The 20,998-nt window shown below is 43.9% G+C and overlaps 3 protein-coding genes across 6 annotated transcripts in view; 2 read left to right on the top strand and 1 right to left on the bottom strand.

The window, feature by feature from the left end:
* The window catches only part of immt (inner membrane mitochondrial protein), a 20,209-nt gene extending 18,647 nt beyond the window's left edge, over positions 1-1,562 (top strand). For all 4 annotated transcript variants that reach the window (XM_021583529.3, XM_021583530.3, XM_021583531.3 and 1 more), the window contains 2 exons: positions 166-295; positions 366-1,562. In XM_021583529.3, the coding sequence (XP_021439204.1) occupies positions 166-295; positions 366-973 (738 nt within the window). In that variant the 3' untranslated portion in view covers positions 974-1,562. The remainder of the gene's footprint in view (positions 1-165; positions 296-365) is intronic.
* ptcd3 (pentatricopeptide repeat domain 3) lies at positions 1,560-9,270 on the bottom strand. Its single transcript, XM_021583532.3, has 24 exons — positions 9,122-9,270; positions 8,848-8,900; positions 8,684-8,723; positions 8,549-8,594; positions 8,389-8,457; positions 8,187-8,291; positions 7,974-8,097; positions 7,730-7,833; positions 7,101-7,180; positions 6,919-7,006; positions 6,768-6,828; positions 6,475-6,557; positions 6,206-6,350; positions 6,050-6,100; positions 4,224-4,313; positions 4,076-4,104; positions 3,880-3,986; positions 3,683-3,761; positions 3,499-3,589; positions 2,587-2,672; positions 2,338-2,486; positions 2,204-2,245; positions 1,960-2,118; positions 1,560-1,874 (listed from the first exon to the last, which is right to left on the bottom strand). The coding sequence occupies exons 1-24, from the start codon at positions 9,208-9,210 to the stop codon at positions 1,829-1,831; spliced, it is 2,016 nt and encodes a 671-aa protein (XP_021439207.2). The 5' UTR covers positions 9,211-9,270; the 3' UTR covers positions 1,560-1,828.
* On the top strand, positions 9,226-20,521 carry polr1a (RNA polymerase I subunit A). Its single transcript, XM_021583528.3, has 32 exons — positions 9,226-9,645; positions 9,893-10,097; positions 10,265-10,414; positions 10,590-10,697; positions 10,783-10,868; positions 10,964-11,064; positions 11,202-11,391; positions 11,551-11,704; positions 12,476-12,649; positions 12,791-12,913; positions 13,009-13,236; positions 13,458-13,712; positions 13,835-14,026; positions 14,118-14,267; positions 14,450-14,633; positions 14,832-14,914; positions 15,024-15,182; positions 15,558-15,656; positions 15,771-15,923; positions 16,014-16,096; positions 16,263-16,428; positions 16,580-16,798; positions 16,984-17,198; positions 17,618-17,785; positions 17,893-18,028; positions 18,198-18,355; positions 18,512-18,641; positions 18,816-19,196; positions 19,395-19,595; positions 19,705-19,822; positions 19,933-20,097; positions 20,245-20,521. The coding sequence occupies exons 1-32, from the start codon at positions 9,569-9,571 to the stop codon at positions 20,343-20,345; spliced, it is 5,112 nt and encodes a 1,703-aa protein (XP_021439203.1). The 5' UTR covers positions 9,226-9,568; the 3' UTR covers positions 20,346-20,521.
* The last annotated feature ends 477 nt before the right edge of the window (positions 20,522-20,998 follow it).

Below are 20,998 nucleotides of genomic sequence, written 5' to 3' on the forward strand. Positions count from 1 at the left end.
GGAGATAAGTTTAGCCATCCAACAAACCAGTTTATTCATTGTTTTGAGTGCTTGTCACTGCTACAGCTGAACTACTTCCTGTTAATATTTAACAATGCAAACATTAAGAACCCCTAAAATCCTATTTAATGCTAACTGAATGAACATGATTTTAATCGTCTCCAGATCCTGAACAGCTCGTTGATGGAGAAGGAGACAGAGTACCGTCGTCTGACACAGGACCAACTGGACAGCTTCACCCTGGACATGAATGCAGCTTACGCCAGGCTCAAGGGCATGGAGGAGGCCATTGACAGTGAGTGAGACAGACGCTTTTGTGGTGGGTTCTGTACGAGATACTAAAGTGTAGTCATGTTACCCTACAGGTCATGTTATAGCAGAGGAGGAGGCCCGTAAGGCCCATCAGCTGTGGCTCTCAGTGGAGGCTCTGAACTACACTCTGAAGACTGCTGCCCTAAACGACCCCACCGAGCCCCTAGAGGGCGCCGTACAGGCCATCAAGGAGAGCTGTGCCGAGGATGAGTTTGCCCAGGCCCTGGCCACTGCCTTGCCCTCCGAGTCACTCAGCCGCGGCGTCTACAGCGAGGCCTCACTCCGCGCCCGCTTCTACGCCATCCGCCAGCTGGCCCGCCGTGTGGCCCTGATTGACGAGACCCGCAACAGCCTCTACCAGTACTTCCTATCCTACCTACAGGCCATGCTGCTCTTTGAGAAGGCACAGGAGGCTCCCCCCGCCAAGCTGTCTGCCGAAGATCTCGACACATTCAAGCTGCTCTCCTACGCTGCCTACAGCCTGGAGCATGGAGACCTGGAGTTGGCCGCCAAGCTTGTCAACCAGCTGAAGGGTGAGTCGCGCAGGGTGGCTCAGGACTGGCTCAAAGAGGCCCGGCTCACACTAGAAACGAAACAGGTGGTCAGCCTCCTGTCTGCATACGCCAATGCAGTGGGGTTGGGCACCACCATGGCGCCTTAGCTGAGTCCAGGTCATGGGAGTGTCCCCATCTGCATCAACAGCAAGCTCTGCCCTCTCCATGAGGAGTTAATTTATGAATAGAGGAAATCTGTTTGAAGCACCACTATACATACCACTGATGGGTGTATCCCAGAAATGTATTAAAACATGCCCTCTCTTTAGAACCTTCCCAAGCATCTACAAGAAAATGACTTACTGAGTAGTACTAATGCGTTTGATGTACCTATGGTGTCAGTGGTCTCAGCAGGTGTAATGGATGAGATCCCTCACTGGGTGTGCTGTTTACATCAGTGGTTCCCAACTCCAGTAACCCCAGACACTCACCTGAAAGCTTGACAAGTTGAATCAGATGAGTTTGTCTGGGGCTACTACAAAATGTGTACTGTTTTTAGCGACTGGAGTTGGGAACCACCGGTTTAGATAGCTGGAACCTTGGTCCTGTAAGTTGTCTCTCACTAGCCTCCTTCACCATTTCAGCTCACAATGTGTTTCTCGCTTTGTTCAATTTGATCATGTTGTGCAGAATCAATTGTCATGCTATTTCCTCCCTGTTAATATTGGATATCAATAAATTGTGGCTGTTGAGTGAGTTGGTACATATTTATTAATCTGTGGTCTGTTGTACACCTAATCACAATTTTCACATACACACTTTGTTGTAGCTAATGGCTTAGCTTCAAAAGCACAGTCTGCATTTACAATGAATTAATTGTAGTACTGGTGTTGGCTACAAATGTTACTGTTCAATTCATATTTTGCATTTCAACCTCTAGTGTGGCCATTCAGAATGGTATTGACGTCAGAGGTTTGGCTCAACCTGTAGATTAAGTCCTGGATTCTGTATTAGACTTCACCTCACTCGCTGACTTCAGTTGAGACCTCCAGCTCGGACAGAATAGTCCTACATGGGAAAGGGAACAAGTACATAAGACATCTGGTGCCAAAAAGAGTTGATAACACATAAAAAATAGACTACGTAGTCATACTTCTGTTCTTCAGAGAGCTCAAACGCCTGCAGTACCCTCTCAGCCAGTTTGGGGGTGCTGGGGAGACAGAAGCTAGCTGAGATCTGTACCAGCTCCATGGCGTGCTGAGGGTCGTTGCTGCTCTTGATGCTGGCCAGGAACTCCTCCATCAGCTCCTCACTACAAGAGTACAGTTAATAGATGGGTCAGAACTAGGGTGCCTAAATAGTATTCACTTAATGTAAACACTGTAAAATAGACTTACGATGGAACTCTGTTTTTGGTCTTGAAGAGCTTCAACATATCCCTAGATTTAAAAGAAGGATTAAAATACTGAATGTTTCATGTCAATTGGCTCCAACTTAAGTACCCTGTGGCTTTGTATCCAGGTCTACTCACCATGCCTGCTGCTTCTTCTGGGCTGCCAGTAGGACAGAGGTGATGTTGGTCATGGCAGTGGCTGTCCACTCCAGAGCCATCCTGGCTCCTTGCCCCTGCTCATACAGGCTCTTAACATCCAGTGCACACACTGCAAAGGACTCCTGGATCTGCATGAAAGCCAATAGATCAGTCAGAATGTAGAATAGATTACTATTTACAGTAAATGGTAGTTTATTTTTTAGCTAGGTGTCTGTCTCCATGCCTCACCTCAGGGCTGTGCTTGTCCCTGGCCATGAGTGACAGCAGCTCATCCACTAAATCGGACTTGTTGTCATGCCCCATCCGTCGGATGTCTGGAGTGGGGGGGAAACCAAAGCAGAGGTTGATTCCAAACTGCTTATGTCAGACAATCCACATGTTGGTTATTGTTCATTCCTCTACTATAAACATGTTTCCATCCACAGTATTTGAGTGAAGTCATATCGTATATTTTTAATCACGACAGCAACAAGTTTCGGCGTAATTTAATGAATGCAGACAATTGTGTTCTTTCTCAGTTCAAATTAATTATGCAAGAAATGCCAGTGGAAACAGCTTTGTGCAAATATTGATAGAATAACATATCTAAGTAAATTTGGAGGCACACGATGACATTGTGTGGTCCTCCCACTACGACTCGGGAAACCATGCAGTTTATTAGGCTACAGATGAAGTAAATTATGAACTTCACAGGGTGGTGAAAGTGCAGTGTGATCTTGATGCTACTTTCCAAAAAAATAGAGGGTCCTATTCTGGTGACATGATGCTTGACTGCCATTTGATAAATGTAAATAATCTCATGTAGACCAGCCTACCCGCACTATCAACGAGCCGTTGGGTAGAGCGCAGTTGCCTAGATCAGAGTAAGCACATTTGCTATGTAACGCAACAGTGGTGACAAAAGTATCGGTAGAGTTGATCATGCGATTGAAACACGTTGAACTTTTATTCGGTACATAAAAATGTATATTTTGTTTGCTCTACGTTATCACAAACTGATTTTTAGTCCTTTTGGTGGAAACATACCACTGGTGGGAAAATGTTCTTTATGCAGATTCTAGAATATTTGCATGAAAATCTGTTACCAATTGAATGGAAACCTAGTTAATGAATCAGGCAGTACATTTACTTCCAACCCACCTTTCCATATCTGTGGGATCATGTCCAATCTGTTATCAGTGTCCAGTGCCTGGAGCAGATCTCTCATTCCTTGTGGATTGGGGTAATAGAGCTATGGACCAAAAAAGTTCAGAACATTAGTCTTAGAATGCATGTGAGAGTATGAATAAAATGTACATGTCAATGTTGCCATGTCAGTGCTTACAGAAGGAATCAGTTCTTTGTACCACTTCAGCACCACATCTATGTGTTCCATCATGCAGAGCAGGTTGAACATTCTGCCACTGAACAAACAACAAGAGGTCAGAGGTGACAGTGTATTGGCGTAAAACCACCAGAAATAAGGTGAAGAAATGCTACTCTCCGATGTGGATTTGCAAGCCTTTTTTTAGGTTTACTCACTAATAGATACTCTGTTGGAAGGAATCTCCCAGCATCCTCCAGTTCTCTCCCACTCTGAGCAGGTCATGCACCTTGTACGCTGCCTCAATGTCCTTGGTATCCAGACACTGGGAACAGAGACATCAGGTCTTAAACAGTCACCACAAACATACTGAAATATTCAAAAACATATATAGATGTATTCTAGACTACTTACAATTCTCATGGCACTGGAGAAAAAGTTTACTGGGAGGGAAAATAAAGTCAAAGCTACATTCAAAATGGCATGAATCACTTGGTCAATTAAGTTATTGATATATGGACCTCTACTATCAGCCTTTAAGATAGAAATGCTACAGGCATACCATCATCTGGATCCTGAGCAACGAATGTCCTTCCTGCCACCTCAGTCATCACTTCCTGTAGGATATCAGTCTGCCCTTGGGAAGGAGACGCTAGACAGGACAGAGAGAAAAAGATAGTAACAGAAACATGGAACCACTCTCCCCCTAACATACCACCTCAAACCAATCAAGAAACTGTTTAATAGAAATCAAGACAAAATATCTACAGTACCTACTCATTCAAGGATTTTCTTTATACTAGTTCTACATTCTAGAATAATAGTGAAGACATAAAAACTATGAAATAACACATATGGAATCATGTGTTAAACAAATCAAAATATATTTTATATGAGATTATTCAAAGTAGCCACCCCTTGCCATGATGACAGCTTGGCATTCTCTCAACCAGCTTCATGAGGTAGTCACCGGGAATGCATTTCAATTAACAGGTGTGCCTTGTTAAAAGTTAATTTGAGTAATTTCTTTCCTTCTTAATGCATTTGAGCCAATCAGTTGTGTTGTGACAAGGTAGGGGTGGTATACAGAAGATAGCCCTACTTGGTAAAATATCAAGTCCATATTATGGCAAGAACAGCTCAAATAAGCAAAGAGAAACAACAGTCAATCAATACGGACATTTCAAGAACTTTGAAAGTTTCTTCAAGTGCAGAGGATAAGTTAATTATTTATTTATTTATTTTATTTTACCTTTATTTAACCAGGTAGGCAAGTTGAGAACAAGTTCTCATTTACAATTGCGACCTGGCCAAGATAAAGCAAAGCAGTTCGACAGATACAACAACACAGAGTTACACATGGAGTAAAACAAACATACAGTCAATAATAAAGTATAAACAAGTCTATTAGAGTTTCCAGCCTCAGAAATTGCCAATTAACTGCACCTCTGATTGCAGCCCAAATAAATGCTTCACAGAGTTCAAGTAACAGACCCATCAACATCAACTGTTCAGGGGAGACTGTGTGAATCAGGCCTACATGGTCGAATTGCTGCAAAGAAACCACTACTGAAGGACACCTGTAAGAAGAGACTTGCTTGGGCAAAAAAGCATGAGCAATGGACATAAGACTGGTGGAAATCTATAATGTGGTCTGATGAATCCAAATCTGAGATTTTTGGTTCCAACCGCTGTGTCTTTGTGAGACGCAGAGTAGGTGATCGAATGATCTCTGCATGTGTGGTTCCCACCGTGAAGCATTGAGGAAGTGGTGTGATGGTGCTTTGCTGGTGACACGGTCTGTGATTTATTCAGAATTCAAGGCACATTTAACCAGCATAGCTACCCCAGTATTCTGCAGCGATACACCATCCCATCGGGTTTGCACTTAGTGGGACTATCATTTGTTTTTCAACAGGATAATGACTCAAAACACACCTCCAAGCTGTGTAAGGGCTATATGACCAAGAAGGAGACTGATGGAGTGCTGCATCCGATGACCCGGCCTCCACAATCACCTGACCACAACCCAATTGAGATGGTTAGGGATGAGTTGGATCACAGAGAGAAGGAAAAGCAACCAACCAAGTGCTCAGCATATGTGGGAACTCCTTCAAGACTGTTGGAAAAGCATTCCTCATGAAGCTGGTTGAGAGAATGCCAAAAGTGTGCAAAGCTGTCATCAAGGCAAAGGGTGGCTACTTTGAAGAATCTAAAATATGTTTTGATTCGTTTAATACTTTTGTGGTTACCACATGATTCCATATGTGTTATTTCATAGTTGTGATGTCTTCACTATTATTCTACAATGTAGAAAATAGTAAAAATAAAGAAAAACCCTTGAATGAATAGGTGTCCAAACTTTTGACTGGTACTGTAGGTATTCACCTGCTTTGTAGAAAATGCCCAGAACATGGTCAAAAGAAGCCAAACTGGGTGCTAAAAGAAAATAAATCATATGTTAGGACACTGCTATAAGTCACATATACTGACATTCATTTCCTTCGGGAGTGTTACTGGTCAGTGATGCATTTTCATACTCACCAATACCCATAGCCTTCATCTCACTGAGCGTGTGCAGAGACTGAGCCCTGGCTAAGGAGCCACAGCGACGAAGGGCCTTCAGCAAAGCATTAAACGTCAGCAGATTGGGCTTCACCTTCTGCTCATTCATCTGATTTAGTAAGTCCTAAGAACCCAGGAAGGAGAAGAAGAAAAAAAAAAGAGAAAGATATGGGATTGACATAAAAACAGGGCAGTCCTTAGACAACAGGAAAAGGTTCAAAAGTGTAAGTTGCTTCCTATACACTTACAACAATCAGGTCCCATTTCTCAGTGTACCTCTCCCGGACTTCTGGTGCCGCAGAGATCAGAGCATTGAAGGTGTGGACATCCGCTGGAGGTGGTAATGACAAGAAATGTACCAATTCACATGCCAAGTATTATCACCAGTAATCAGAATTGTAAATGCCATCCATCATGGCAGACAAAGAGAGTGTTTCTCTCTCTCTCGTTGAATAATGAGTGTAGGAAGATAAATTCAGTTGTTCGCATGGACAATAAAAAGTTGTATTGTTTGGCATGTTGTCTTTGTAAATATACTTACCAGTCAGTCTGTTGTTCAGCATGTCTGTGTATGTATTGAATGCCTTCACATGAGCTCCATACTGGGGATTTAATGCACACATGTAATCAGAAACACCTTAGAAACAAACCGACTGTACAGAAAACATTGTCCAATTCAACATCTGACGCACCTTCACCATGCCTCTGATCAAAGCAGAGTATGCTCGTGTGTCACGTTCTGGAAGAAGGTTAAAGATCCTCTCTGCATTGTTGTTCTCCCTGCATGACGGGGTGATACGTTTATAGGATAGTGCATGTCAATAAAGGCATTACTTGCAACGTTTTCTCTCTAAACGTAACTCAAACAACTCACCTCCAAACTATCCTCACTAAGTCGGAGGCTCTCCGCAGCCTCCCTTTCCTCCTCCTGCCCTCCTCCTGCACCTCCTGGGCCTGAGAGAAAAACAACAGAGGTCCAGAGGTAAACAACACTGAGCTGTGACAGAAGAACTAGCTATAAAGTATAAACAACGGTGCCTCCCGAGTGGCACAGTGGTCTAAGGCTATGCCACTAGAGATTCTGGGTTCGAGTCCAGGCTCTGTCGCACCCGGCTGCGACCGGGAGACCAATGGGGCGGTGCACGATTGGCCCAGCGTCATCCGGGTTAGGCCAGCAGGGATGTCCTTGTCCCATCCAGCACTAGCAACTCCTGTGGTAAACCGGGCGCAGTGCATACTGACACGGTCGCCAGGTTTTTACTCCGACACATTGGTGCGGCTGGCTTCCGGGTTAAGTGGGCATTGTTTCAAGAAGCAGTGCAGCTTGGTTGGGTTTTGTTTCGGAGGATGCACGGCTCTCGACCTTCGCCTCTGCCGAGTCCGTACGGGAGTTGCAGCGACGAGACAAGACTAACTACCAATTGGATACCACAAAATTGTGGAGAAAAAGGGGCAAAAAAAAGAAAGTGTAAACAAGTAGAGGCCACATAAATAATATCCTACCACATCTTCTGCCTCTGGCTTGTCATCTTGCACAGGGTCACGATCTCCATAGAGACAAATAAGGTCCAGCAGGTCATTAGAAGCATCAGGAGACACAGTGGTGCCTGCATAGAGAGAACGGGCAGACACTTGCCAAACAAACATTTCTAATCGCAGTCTTATTGAACCCCCCCTAATACACCCCCGATGTCAATTGTACTCTATAAATAATATATGACAATTAATAGAAATATGGGTGACTTACCTGCCTGTAGCAGCTGATCGTACATGTCTACTGCAGCCTTCACCTTCCTCAGCATGATGCGCTCCAGCAGCGCTGCCTCACTCACTTCCTCAATACACAGCTCCATGGTCTCTGGCATTAAGCACTGTAGGACAGACACACAGCAGTCTCAATTACCTATCTATCATCGTGCAGATTTCCTAATTCAAAATAACACACTAGAACCAAACTTACTGGAATATGTGGTTCAGCAAAGTCTTTCTGGAAGAACTTCGGGTTTTTATTGACAATATGGTTAGCTGCCATTCTGCCAGACTCCTGGGAGAGGGAGTATAATTTCTGTAGAGGACAAAAAAATAGAAGACAAAAAAAACATCAGTGCAAACTGGCTAAAAAGAAGCAGCACAGTTCCAAAAAACTCCTGTCCATTACTTACAAACTCTGCAGACGTCCTTGGAGTAAGATAAGGATCATCCTGGAACATGTAATGTGGTGCAGTGGGGTCCTGAAAATGATGATTGTGCATTGTTTAGGCTATCAAGGCCTACTACTACTTCTGTCAAAATATACATGGAAATGCAATGCAGACTTCTTACCCTGTTGACGGTGGATGCAAGAGCCTGCAGCACAGCCCATTTGCTCCTGTCAGAGCAAGAATGGTTATTATTCGTTACAATATCAAATTGGTAACTCGATCTTGAGTGATTTCAAATAAATTGAATACAACATACCACGTTTTCTTTTTGGGAATGACAATTACCTCTGCAGACTCTGTAATATATTTAGAAAAATAATAATTCTACAATTAACACCATCTATGAAGTACATTATCCTGGTCTGGCTCTTTGTGCTTGAGATACTTCTACTGGGTACCATTCATTGGATTTAAATGTACCTCTTTCAGTTGATGCATTTTGTTGACAAACGACTACACTCCATCCAAAGTTCCTGAAATGAATGATGCATTAATCAATAAATATAAACACATTTAGAATTAGGTTCATGGAAATAGTTCGATTGTGCATTGACAGCAAGCTAGCAGTTACTTATGTGACCTCATGTCAGTGACAAAGCAAATTATAATGATCTGCCTTGTCAGTCACCGGAACAAACACACAACTAATACATTAACAGCTGTCACTGCAATGCCAGCGTAAAGTAAAACTTACCTCCGAAAACAGAATTGTTCAAAATTACTTAGAAGAAAGCGACCATTCTTGTAAATGTAATGCCCTACGTGTTTACCGGGGGCCGCCATTTTGGAAACAACCCCGGAGGCTCATGGTAAGGAATTACGATTTAAGTGTTCATAGGGGGGGAGCTGCAGTAACACCCACCAACGGATAGTATTATGTGATTGATTAGGTAGCTTTGGTTATGGTGAATGACACAATATTTTGTAATTACTCATATCAATTAACCGGTTATGTATTCACATTTTCAGTTGAATGAGAATACGTGCTTTCTTTTCACTCCTATCTCTTAATGGTACCGTCCATGAAGAGGAATGTCCCACGTGTTGGAGAATTGTAACTTCGTAGCGCATGTGGATTTTACACAGTTCAAGTAAGAAACGCATACATTCATAGAAACAATTTACTTGGAATTTCTAAAGTATGCTTTTGGGGAAAGAAGTACCATGGAGGCGGCTGGAGGGAATGACATTTGGAATGTACACTGCAGAAGAAATAAGGTAAGAATACAAGTTGTTATGAGTGCATATGCTCTGAAGCCATAATAACATGCCCCTGCATGACTTTTGCGTTTGGATTGGAGTGTGTTGGACTAGCTAACTGTAGTTAATAACTGGTTAGTGTTCACTGTTCTTGGACTGTCCGTGTGTGGTACTGCTACTATGGATATTATGCTATTAGTTAACTGATAAAATAATGCATTCAGTCATTGTAGCGTTATCGTGTCATGTTCCCATTTCTCCACAGAAAGTTGAGTGTCAAGAACATAACCAACTTCAGATTCCTGGATAATGTTGGTAATGTTGCCCCCAATGGCCTCTATGACCTGTCATTGGGCCCAGCTGATTCCAAAGAGGTGTGCTCCACCTGTATGCAAGACTTCAACAACTGCCCTGGGCACCTTGGGCACATCGAGCTACCCTTACCCGTATACAACCCACTCTTCTTTGATGTAAGTGAACAACATTGAACACGCTTATCCCAGTAGTTATTACAAGTACATGGCCTGTTTCCAGATAAACTGCTACACGATCCAAAACACAGTCGATAGGCTACAAGTTACAGTGTGGTAGTCTTCTTTTAAAGTAATACCCTCTCTCACTTCTACTCTGGCACCAGAAACTGTACCTGCTGATCCGGGGGTCATGTCTGAACTGCCACATGCTGTCCTGCCCCAGAGCAGCGATCCATCTCCTGCTGAACCAGCTGAAGCTGCTGGATGTGGGTGCTCTACAGGAGGTCTATGAGCTGGAGCATGTGCTGAACCAGGTGAGCATCACACAGACAGGAGTGGTAATATTCAAAAATAATCTCTGAAATCACACTCCTGTTTCTGGTAATGTATGCATGTCTTTTGATTTCATAGTGTTTGATTCATAAAATTCATCCAAGTCCTGAGTTTTAATCACTCACACAACTGGTTTTGACCCTATCTCTGTTGCAGTTCCTGGAAGGCAATGCCCAAGCTTCTGGGGTTGAGATCCAGGTGGTGTTAGAGGACTACTGTGCTCATGTCAACAAACGGAAGACAGGCGACGATCACAGCTCACCAGTAAGAGCTGATTGTGAATGTGTCATAGAAACTGAACATCACAATTCAGGCCAATGTGATGAAATGTAATGTTTTGTGTTCTCAGATCAAGCATATCTGTGAGAAGAAGAACAAGCTTATAACACTCTTCTGGAGGGTCCAAATGAACTCCAGGAAATGCCCTCACTGCAAGTAAGTATGGACTATTCTGGCCAATTACCATTTATTTCATAGCAATTCTGTCCCCTGTGTGAAGCTTCACACTGATTTTTACTATTCCCAAATAGGAGTGGCCGATCACAAGTGCGCAGGGAGCACAACAGCAAACTGATTGTCACCTTGCCTGCGGCTATGTATAAAGATGGTGCCATCAAGGGACCCGATGAAGGTAATGCATACCATTCAGTCTTCTGCTTCAAGATTGGTAATATGGTAGAGGACTAAAAGATGTTGACATTTCTGCAACTCTGTTGTCCTGAATTGGAAAGTTTGAATGAGTGCCCTTGGTCTCTTCTCCTTTTTCAGAAGATGGGATGGCTGGAAAACGTGGATACTTGACCCCTAGCACGGCACGGGATCACATCGCCAAACTTTGGGATAAAGAAGGTTTCTTCCTGAAGTGCTTGTTCTCTGGACTGGAGGAGTTGGAGAGCTCACCCAGTGGCTTTTACCCTGATCTTTTCTTCCTGGAGCTTATGGTGGTCCCTCCATGCCGGTGAGGAATCTCTCAGAGAACAGCCTTACAATTTGTGGGTTTGTTTTGAATGTAGTTGTTTGCTTCTGTTAGTTATGGTGTCTGGAATTGCATCACAAAAACCTCCTAGTTGTGAAGCTTTCCAGTAACTTATGAGAGTAACCCTCTTGTCTTCCCCAGGTATCGGCCCATTAACCGTCTGGGAGACCAGATGTTCACTAACGGCCAGACGGTTAACATGCAGGCAGTGATGAAGGACAGTGGCGTTATCCAGAAGCTCCTAGCACTTCTAGCTGGAGAGAAGCTGAAGGAAAAGGAGTTGCAGCTGGAGGAGGTATGTGAACTGATGGAGTGGGGTCGCATTTGCTCTTTAAACATTATTTTGAGGGAATGAAAAGGTCAAAGGTGACACACTTGATTTTCCATGTATGTCTATAAATTAACCTTTTATTAGTTCATCTCGTACTGTATTTTGATTTGATTCTCTTTTACCTCACTAAGTCTTAAGAAATGTAAAAAACATACAGAACATTTGGGAAAAACAACAAAAGCAAAGTCAAATCAAATTTTTATTTGTCACATACACAAGGTTAGCATATGTTAATGCGAGTGTAGCGAAATGCTTGTGCTTCTAGTTCTGACAATGCAGTAATAACCAACAAGTAATCTAACCTAACAATTTCACAACAGCTACCTTATACACACGAGTGTAAAGGGATGAAGAATATGTACATAAAGACATGAATAAGTGATGGTACAGAACGGCATAGGCAAGATGCAGTAGATGGTATCGAGTACAGTATATACATATGAGATGAGTAATGTAGGTTATGTAAACATTATATTAAGTGGCATTGTTTAAAGTGGCTAGTGATACATGTATTACATAAAGATGGCAAGATGCAGTAGATGGTATAGAGTACAGTATATACATAAGAGATGAGTAATGTAGGGTATGTAAACATTATATTAAGTCAAGACACAAACACGGCTCCACATTCCTAGAAATATATATATGATATATATATATGGGTCTTTTGCATGAAATAAAGTTAACCAATTGTGTGCAAAGTGTTGCCATTCCTCTGTACTCTAAATTTTAAAGGTACAGGAAGCCGACCCCTCGCAGACAGACCAGGCCTTCCTGGCAGGGATCCCCGGTGCCACACTCACAGATAAACTCTATAACACCTGGATTCGGCTCCAGAGTCACGTCAATATAGTCTTTGACAGTGACATGGACAAACTGATGACGGAGAAGTACCCTGGCATTCGTCAGGTATGTTTTCCCATGGAAATCTCTTGCCACCTGCTCCATAAATGCAGCCTTTTAGCCAAAGGGAGTGAAAAATGTCAGTATACTTTCATCTTCCAACCCATACATTTTTTTTGTTCATGCTGTCCCTGTTTTCTCTTTCAGATCTTAGAGAAGAAGGATGGTTTGTTCAGGAAGCACATGATGGGTAAACGTGTGGACTATGCAGCACGTTCTGTTATTTGTCCTGACATGTACATTGGGACCAATGAGATTGGAGTACCCATGGTAAGAGTCATTGCCTTTGCCTGCATTCTGCATGTCCATTGATAGTTGGAGCGTTGTGTGAGCTCACATGATAAACTCCATCTGTTTTGCTACAGGTGTTTGCCACCAAGCTGACTTACCCCCAACCTGTGACGCCTTGGAATGTTAAGGAGCTGAGGCAGGCAGTTCTGAACGGGCCCAATGTTCACCCTGGGGCCTCCATGGTCATTAACGAGGACGGCTCACGCACCATCCTGAGCAGTACTAACCTCACCCAGAGAGAGGCCATCGCCAAGCAGCTCCTCACACCCTGCACCGGGCAGCACATGATGCCCATGAAGATAGTAAGGCCTATCTTTCTAACACCACTTACACCAGCCGTTTCCTCTCCCTATCTAATGGTTCCTTGATTCCTTATTAACCTTGATCCCTTAATTCATTTTTTATTGTAATCTCATATACTTTCCCACTAGTTATATCATCTTTAATGAAGCGACATGTTAATCTTGCATTTCATCTTTCTATTATATTTGCCATCTATTGAGCAATGTTCATATTCTCATAGGTGAATCGTCACATCAAGAATGGCGACGTCCTGCTCCTCAACCGGCAGCCAACACTGCATCGGCCGTCCATCCAGGCTCACTGCGCCCGCATCCTGCCAGGGGAGAAAGTGTTAAGGCTTCACTACGCTAACTGTAAGGCCTACAACGCTGACTTTGATGGAGATGAGATGAATGCCCATTTCCCTCAGAGTGAACTGGGCAGGGCTGAGGCCTACACACTCGTCAGCACTGACCAGCAGTACCTTGTGCCCAAGGTGAATGCTCATTGCTCAGCCTTACTAAATGTATCATTTTTTTTGCTAGATAAGCTATTGTTTTCTCACCCTCAACACCTACTGTTGCTATACAGCCTCACTGCCTTGTCTATGTCCCCCAGGATGGGAAGCCTCTGGCAGGTCTGATCCAGGATCACATGGTGTCAGGCACAAGGATGACCATCCGCGGCTGCTTCTTCTCCCGTGACCAGTACACTGAGCTGGTCTACCGAGGTCTGACCGACAAGGTCGGCAGAGTCAAGCTGCTGCCGCCCGCCATACTCAAACCATTCCCTCTCTGGACTGGGAAACAGGTGCAGAAGGACCTACCCATGGGTTGAGAGGTTTAGTAGGTCATAATTCATAATTGTACAGGTAATAACACAGGTGTCCTTTGTCGTTCAGGTGGTGTCTACACTACTGATGAACGTCATCCCAGGAAACCACATCCCTCTGAACCTGACAGGGAAGGCCAAGATCCCCAGTAAGGCATGGATCAAGGAGTCTCCACGCTGTGTTCCTGGCTACAAGCCTGAAACCATGTGTGACTCCCAGGTCAGACTGTTCACTAAAAGTACTACTCAACTTACCAATGTTGCACATGTACCCACCTTGATTTGATTTATTTTATTATTAGTGTCATAGTTTGTATTAGCTGTATGTTAAACCATGTTTTTGACTTTGTGCAATGCACAGCTAGTCCTAGACTTTGCCATTAACTGTGTCTGATCCTGCAGGTGATCTTCCGTCAGGGAGAGTTGCTGGTGGGGGTGTTGGACAAGGCCCACTATGGTAGCTCAGCATACGGCCTGGTCCACTGCTGCTACGAGCTATATGGAGGAGAGACCAGCGGTAAACTCCTCAGCTGCCTGGCTCGCCTCTTCACTGCCTACCTCCAGCTGTACCGGGGGTTCACTATGGGTAAGGCATGGGCTTCATCCCAACTTCAACCTTATTCCCTATATAGCCCACTACTTTTGACAAACGTAGTGCCCAATATAGGGAATAGGGTGCTATTCGGGACATACTAACAGGTGTTCTAGATCTATCTGAACAGACTCATGGATCCATCACAAGGCTCTCTCAAAATTGAAGAGTTATTTATTGAATGCATTTCAGGTGTGGAGGATATCTTGGTGAAACGAGGAGCCAACAGACAGAGAAAGCAGATCATAAAAGAGTCTGTCACGTGTGGGACTAAGGTAAAGATGCCAGTATCAATCAGTTGATCCACGTTCCAGGAACAAATAAACAAATTGAATGACCTGCATTAGTGTGGCAGTAACAGTTGTTTGCTCTGGTGTAACCCAGGCCTTGCAGGCAGCCTTTAACCTGCCTGACACCGTGGACGAGAGTGAGGCTAGGGGCCGCTGGCAGGACGCCCACCTCAACCCAGACCAGAGAGACTTCAACATGGTGGACCTCAAGTTTAAGGAGGTGGCCAATCAGGTCAACAACGACATCAACAAGGTGAGCTACATGGGAGTTTGCATTGTTTGGTTTGCTCATCCTTCAGTTTTGTGAAGAGGTTACCATCAGATGGTAGTCATCATCTGTTTGCGTGTGAATGTCAGGCTATCACTGTAAAGAAGAATATATTCCTTAGTGGTGGTCCTCTGTAGCACGGTTGGTAGAGCATGGTTCTTCCAATGCCAGGATAGTGGATTCGATTCCCTAGGCCACCCATACGTAAAAAATGTATGCACACATCATAAGTTGCTTTGGATTAAAGTTTCTGCATATATTTCTAATGGACTTTGATAGGAAAGTTGATAGGCGTTCCTGGTAGCAGAAAACACTGTTAACTGCTGTACGGTTTTGACTGATGCTATTTTCTCCTGTCAGGTGGTCATGCCCCTGGGTCTCCACTGCAGCTTCCCTGAGAACAACCTCCAGCTGATGGTGCAGTCTGGGGCTAAAGGCTCCACTGTCAATACCATGCAGGTACTCCTTTAAGGAACCAAGCAGACATCGAACCATTAAGACACACAACAGATATGCATTTTGTCTCTGTGTACCAATCGCAACTTGATGAGTACGTTTCTTTTGTTTTTTTAGATCTCCTGTCTGCTGGGTCAGATTGAGCTGGAGGGTCGACGTCCTCCCCTGATGCCTTCTGGGAAATCTCTGCCATGCTTCCAGCCGTACGAAAGTTCGCCCCGCTCTGGAGGTTTTGTGTCTGGCAGGTTCCTGACAGGAATCAAGCCCCCGGTATGTGACTTCTCTCTGCCCCAAGTTGTGTGTTTTATTGTTCCACTTCATAATTGAAGGTTTCTGAATGTTCATGATTCATTGTTGCAGGAGTTTTTCTTCCATTGCATGGCTGGCCGGGAGGGTCTGGTAGATACAGCTGTTAAGACCAGTCGATCAGGGTACCTTCAGAGGTGAGCTGGCATTACAGAAGTCTGAATGTTTTTACAGAAGTGTTAATGTCTACGTCCCAAATGGCACCCTATTCCCTATATAGTACACAGCTTTCGACCAGAGTCCTGTGGGATTCACACAATATTTACATTTCCCCCTTTCTGAACGGACTCATTGTGGTTCCAGATGTGTGATCAAACACCTGGAGGGCCTGGTGGTTCAGTATGACCTGACTGTGAGGGACAGTGATGGCAGCGTGGTCCAGTTTCTCTATGGAGAGGATGGCCTGGACGTCCCCAAGACACAGTTCCTCCAGCCAAGGCAGTTTCCCTTCATACAGGACAACTATGAGGTAGGATTTGGCACTGCTCTAGTCAACTGATCCTGTTTGAGACTGAAAGCACGTCTTTATTTCAAGACCGCGCATGACAAACATTGCATCCATTATTTTTTTTAAAGATGACTTTTTGCAGCACCCATTTAGAATTTCCCATTACTCACAGGTTATCAGAAAGTCCAAGTGCTTGGATGAGGTCCTGGCCAAACTGGACCCTCAGGCTGCCACCAACCATTTCAAAGCCATCAGGAAGTGGAAAGCCAAGAGGGAGCATCTTTCTCCCAGGGAGGGGGCCTTCCTGCTCTTCTCCCAGAAGAAACTGAAGAAGGCAGAGCGCCAGGCTCTAGAGAACCTGGCCAATGGCAGGGATACTGCCACTCTGAAGGTAATGTGTTGTCCCACTGCTGCAACCCCGCAATGTTATCAGATGAAATATCCCTCTACAACTATATACCCGTTGTTTGGGATGTATTATTTGTCGTTCTACTTTTTCAATGAATCATATCAAACTCTGTGGTAGTTTGCTGTTTTGTTAAACATTCTAATATGTTACCTTCCCATGTTTCTTAGTTGGTGGATAGATGGAGTTCTCTAGACCAGGACAGCAGATCTAAGTACCTGAAGAAGACTTCACACTGTCCTGAGCCCTGCCTGAGCCTGTTCAGGCCTGACATCTCATTTGGGTCAGTGTCAGAGACGTTTGAAAGCATTGTGGAGTCTTATCTAAAGGACATCCAAGTCAAGCAGTTACCTGAGGGAAGCTCGAAGAACCTTGATGCACAAAGGTGAGATTTCAATCCAGATCGTCTATATTGCATATAGTATTTACCTAAATGGACATTTACGTAAATTGACATTTTAGAGGGGCGGCAGGTAGCCTGGTGGTTAGAGAGTTGGGCCAGTAACCGAAAGGTTGCTAGATCGAATCCCTGAGCTGACAAGGTAAAAATTTGTCGTCCTGCTCCTGAACAAGGCAGTTAACCCACTGTTCTTAGGCCATCACTGTAAATAAGAATTCGTTTTTAACTGACTTGCCAAGTTAAATAAAGGTAAAATAAAGAATAATATGTCTTCTAAAAATGACAAACTTTAGGTGTAGAAACTAAGATTGGGCTGTTGTACATCATTTTAGAAGCCATTGTAGCTACTGTATTTTTTTACTGAGTGCTTAGGTTATGTCATGGTCTCCACTCTGTCTATGCAGACTAAAGCATCTGCTGCAGCTGAAGTGGCAGCGAGCCCTGTGTGACCCAGGGGAGGCGGTGGGTCTGCTGGCTGCTCAGAGCATAGGAGAGCCCTCCACCCAGATGACCCTCAACACCTTCCATTTTGCTGGCAGGGGGGAGATGAACGTTACCCTCGGTATCCCAAGGTACAGTATGGTCTCCACTGGAATATAACGGTGCAATGACTCTTTGCCAGAATAAAATGTACAAACTCTGGACATTAGTGGCTGAATATTTTCTCCGTCACCCACAGGCTTAGAGAAATATTGATGATTGCCAGTTCCAGCATCAAGACTCCGATGATGAGTATTCCTGTGTTAAACACTAAAAAAGCCATCAAGCGGGTGAAGACACTAAGGAAGAAGCTGACTCGCGTGTGTCTAGCTGAGGTTATTATATTGGCTCTATTTACTTACTGTTTATGAACCATTACATCCCAAAGTAATTCAATCGTTACTACCACAGAAATATAATAAATTTTTCTATGGTTATCACTCCATTCTTGTGTTTCAATGAATTGTGAGTGAGAGTCATTATTCTGTCCATTGTTGTTCAAAGGTGTTGCACAAAGTGGATGTCCTGGAGACACTCCGGGTGAAGAACAAACAACAGAAGGACCGCGTCTTCAAGATCATCTTCCGCTTTCTTTCCCCAGAGCGCTACCAGGAAGACAAGATGCTGACTCCCCATCAGATCCTCCACTACATGGAGAACAGGTGAGCTATTATAACCAGCGCTGGGCCCACACATTCTCTTGCCAACACAACCTGTGTGTGTGAGAATCAGATCACGGTTACTAGTCCGACAAATGTACTTCCGTGTTGTCGGTCTGAACCAATGTAAGGCATTCTTTGCTACCTTGTCTTTTTCAGATTCTTCCGCCTACTACTGGAGGCCATTAAGAAGCGCAATACCAAGCTGGCCTCTATCAACGCAGTGGAAACACGCAAGGCTACAGTACGAGATAATGACCAGGATGTAGGGGACTCCTCAGCTAGACAGGTGTGTTCAACAAGCATGGACTTTTCCCTATTCATCTGTTCCTTTCAGCCATAACTTTACATTTGGCTTTAAAGCCTGGACTTAATCATTACCAAAGTGACCATTGTTCTTAAATGTAGAATTATGCTACTTTTGTCCCAATTTTAATTTGTGTAAGTAATTTCTTTGTTGTAGGAGAGTGGAGAAGGGGATGGGGAGGAGGAGAGCATGATTGTGGACGACGTGGGGAATGAGGGAGACGCTGACGCCTCTGATGCGAAAAGGAGAGAGAATCAGGAGGAAGAAGTGGATTATGAGAGTGAGGAGGGAGAGGATGCTGAGGGAGAGGACCTGGTGGAAGAAAAAGAGGAGCCGGCAGAGGAGAACTCTGAAGAGGTGCCTGATGAGGTGCCCGGTGACCTGGCCACTGAAGAGCCTGGTGGTGCTGGGGCAAGGAAGAGGTCGAAGCAGAAAAGCACACACACACAGGACAGCATGAGGGTCAACACTGTGCTGGAAATTAGTTCCAGCATCGAGGACTATTCCTATGACAGCCAACAGGGTCTCTGGTGTGAGGTATGTACCCCCAGTCTGTGCCCTTCTGTCTGATTTTGGAATATTACTTTCTGGGTTTAAGATACTAAAATACTTATTTCAGCCAATGGTTGCCTCATTGATGGTCCGCATTGTTTCTCACGAAACCAAGTACTTGACTTGAATATAAATGTTTTGAATGTGGATTGAGTGGAGTTTTTGCATTTCTCTGTTTGTCAGGTTACGCTCATCCTGCCTGTCAGCAAGGTGCACTTTGACCTGACGTCGCTGGTGGTGGCCGTGGCCCAAAATGCAGTGGTGATGGAGACTAAGGGCATCACCAGATGTCTGCTCAGTGAGGTCACTAAGAAAGATGGCTCCAAGGAGCTGGAGCTCAAAACTGAGGGCATCAACATGCACGAGCTGTTTAACCACAGTGAAGTAAATCCACAAACTTTCACATGTATAGAGTACTTGTACAGTAAAAACATAATTTCTTAATGTGGGTATCTTTGTTTATACATTCTGTGCTATGCTGTTTTAATCTCAGATTCTTGATGTGAATCGGCTGTACTCCAATGAGGTCCACGCCATGGCAAACACGTACGGCATTGAGGTGGCCCTGAGAGTCATTGAGAAGGAAATTAAAGATGTCTTCGCTGTCTACGGTACAAACAGGCTCACAGCTAAAGAAGTTATCTACTCATTTCCCAACAACATGTTCTGGAGAGCTGTGTGATCTCCTCTCTGAGTCTCTCTGCTCTCCTTTCCTTTGCAGGTATTGAGGTGGACCCCAGGCATTTATCCTTGGTGGCAGACTACATGTGTTTTGAGGGCGTTTACAAACCTCTCAACCGCTTCGCCATTCAGTCCAACTCCTCTCCACTGCAACAGATGACCTTCGAGACGAGCTACAAGTTCCTGAAGCAGGCCACTATGTTGGGTAGGCATTATTACACAACACATCTGTAGGCTGTACACATAATACAACAGGAGATGTAATACATCATAAAATAAATAGAGCAATACATGGTCTGCCCCTCATCAGTTGTTGGTTTAACGAGGTGTCTGATCTTTGCTCTCTCAACAGGCTCCCATGATAAGTTGGTCTCTCCCTCAGCTTGCTTAGTGGTGGGTAAGGTTGTAAAAGGAGGGACTGGGATCTTTGATCTGAAGCAGCCATTGCAATAAATGTTGTTAAATGCATCAGGTACCCATAGCCTCCATATCTAGATATTTCAAAGGAAGGAAGTGAACGCACCAGTTCACTGCAAGTGCCATTGTTATGACAATGAGGAAAGGGACCGTTTTTTTATTTGTTGTATGTTGTCTTGTATTTGACTATTAAATATGTATTGAAGTTGTTATTGTATGGCCTCTTTATTTGAATACATTTGAATCACACGGTCTGTTTGGGTGTGGAGTCAAAATAGCTTTGGTTTCTAAGGCTAAAGGAAGACCAATGCATGCCATGTAGTATCCATACCAGAAGCAGCTGTTGATATTGGAACCTATTTGTATGAATTGTATTTATCACGCTGGTGGGCCAAATAAAGATAAAAGATAATATTTTTTTTTTAAATCTTTTTTTAACCAGGTAGGCAAGTTGAGAACAAGTTCTAATTTGCAACTGCGACATGGCCAAGATAAAGCATAGCAGTTTGACACAAAACAACAGAGTTACACATGAAATAAACAAAACATAGTCAATAATACAGTAGGGGAAAAAGTCTATATACAGTGAGTGCAAATTAGGTAAGATAAGGGAGAAGGCAATAAACAGGCCATGATGGTGAAGTAATTACACTATAGCAATTAAACAATGGAATGGTAGATGTGCAGAA

This window comes from Oncorhynchus mykiss, chromosome 25 (assembly GCF_057628025.1).
Source record: "Oncorhynchus mykiss isolate SJ-2025 chromosome 25, ASM5762802v1, whole genome shotgun sequence".
In the NCBI taxonomy this organism is placed as follows: Eukaryota; Metazoa; Chordata; class Actinopteri; order Salmoniformes; family Salmonidae; genus Oncorhynchus; species Oncorhynchus mykiss.

Excerpts from the sequence above, each read along its gene's own strand:
- polr1a (XM_021583528.3), top strand. The coding sequence starts at position 9,569 with ATGCTTTTGGGGAAAGAAGTACCATGGAGGCGGCTGGAGGGAATGACA. Across the intron at positions 16,097-16,262 it reads CGATCAGGGTACCTTCAGAG|ATGTGTGATCAAACACCTGG; the intron begins GTGAGCTGGCAT and ends TTGTGGTTCCAG. Across the intron at positions 19,596-19,704 it reads AGCTGTTTAACCACAGTGAA|ATTCTTGATGTGAATCGGCT; the intron begins GTAAATCCACAA and ends TTTTAATCTCAG.
- ptcd3 (XM_021583532.3), bottom strand. The coding sequence starts at position 9,210 with ATGGCGGCCCCCGGTAAACACGTAGGGCATTACATTTACAAGAATGGT. Across the intron at positions 4,105-4,223 it reads TGCTCAGGATCCAGATGATG|TAAACTTTTTCTCCAGTGCC; the intron begins GTATGCCTGTAG and ends TTTCCCTCCCAG. Across the intron at positions 2,119-2,203 it reads ACCAAAAACAGAGTTCCATC|TGAGGAGCTGATGGAGGAGT; the intron begins GTAAGTCTATTT and ends GTACTCTTGTAG.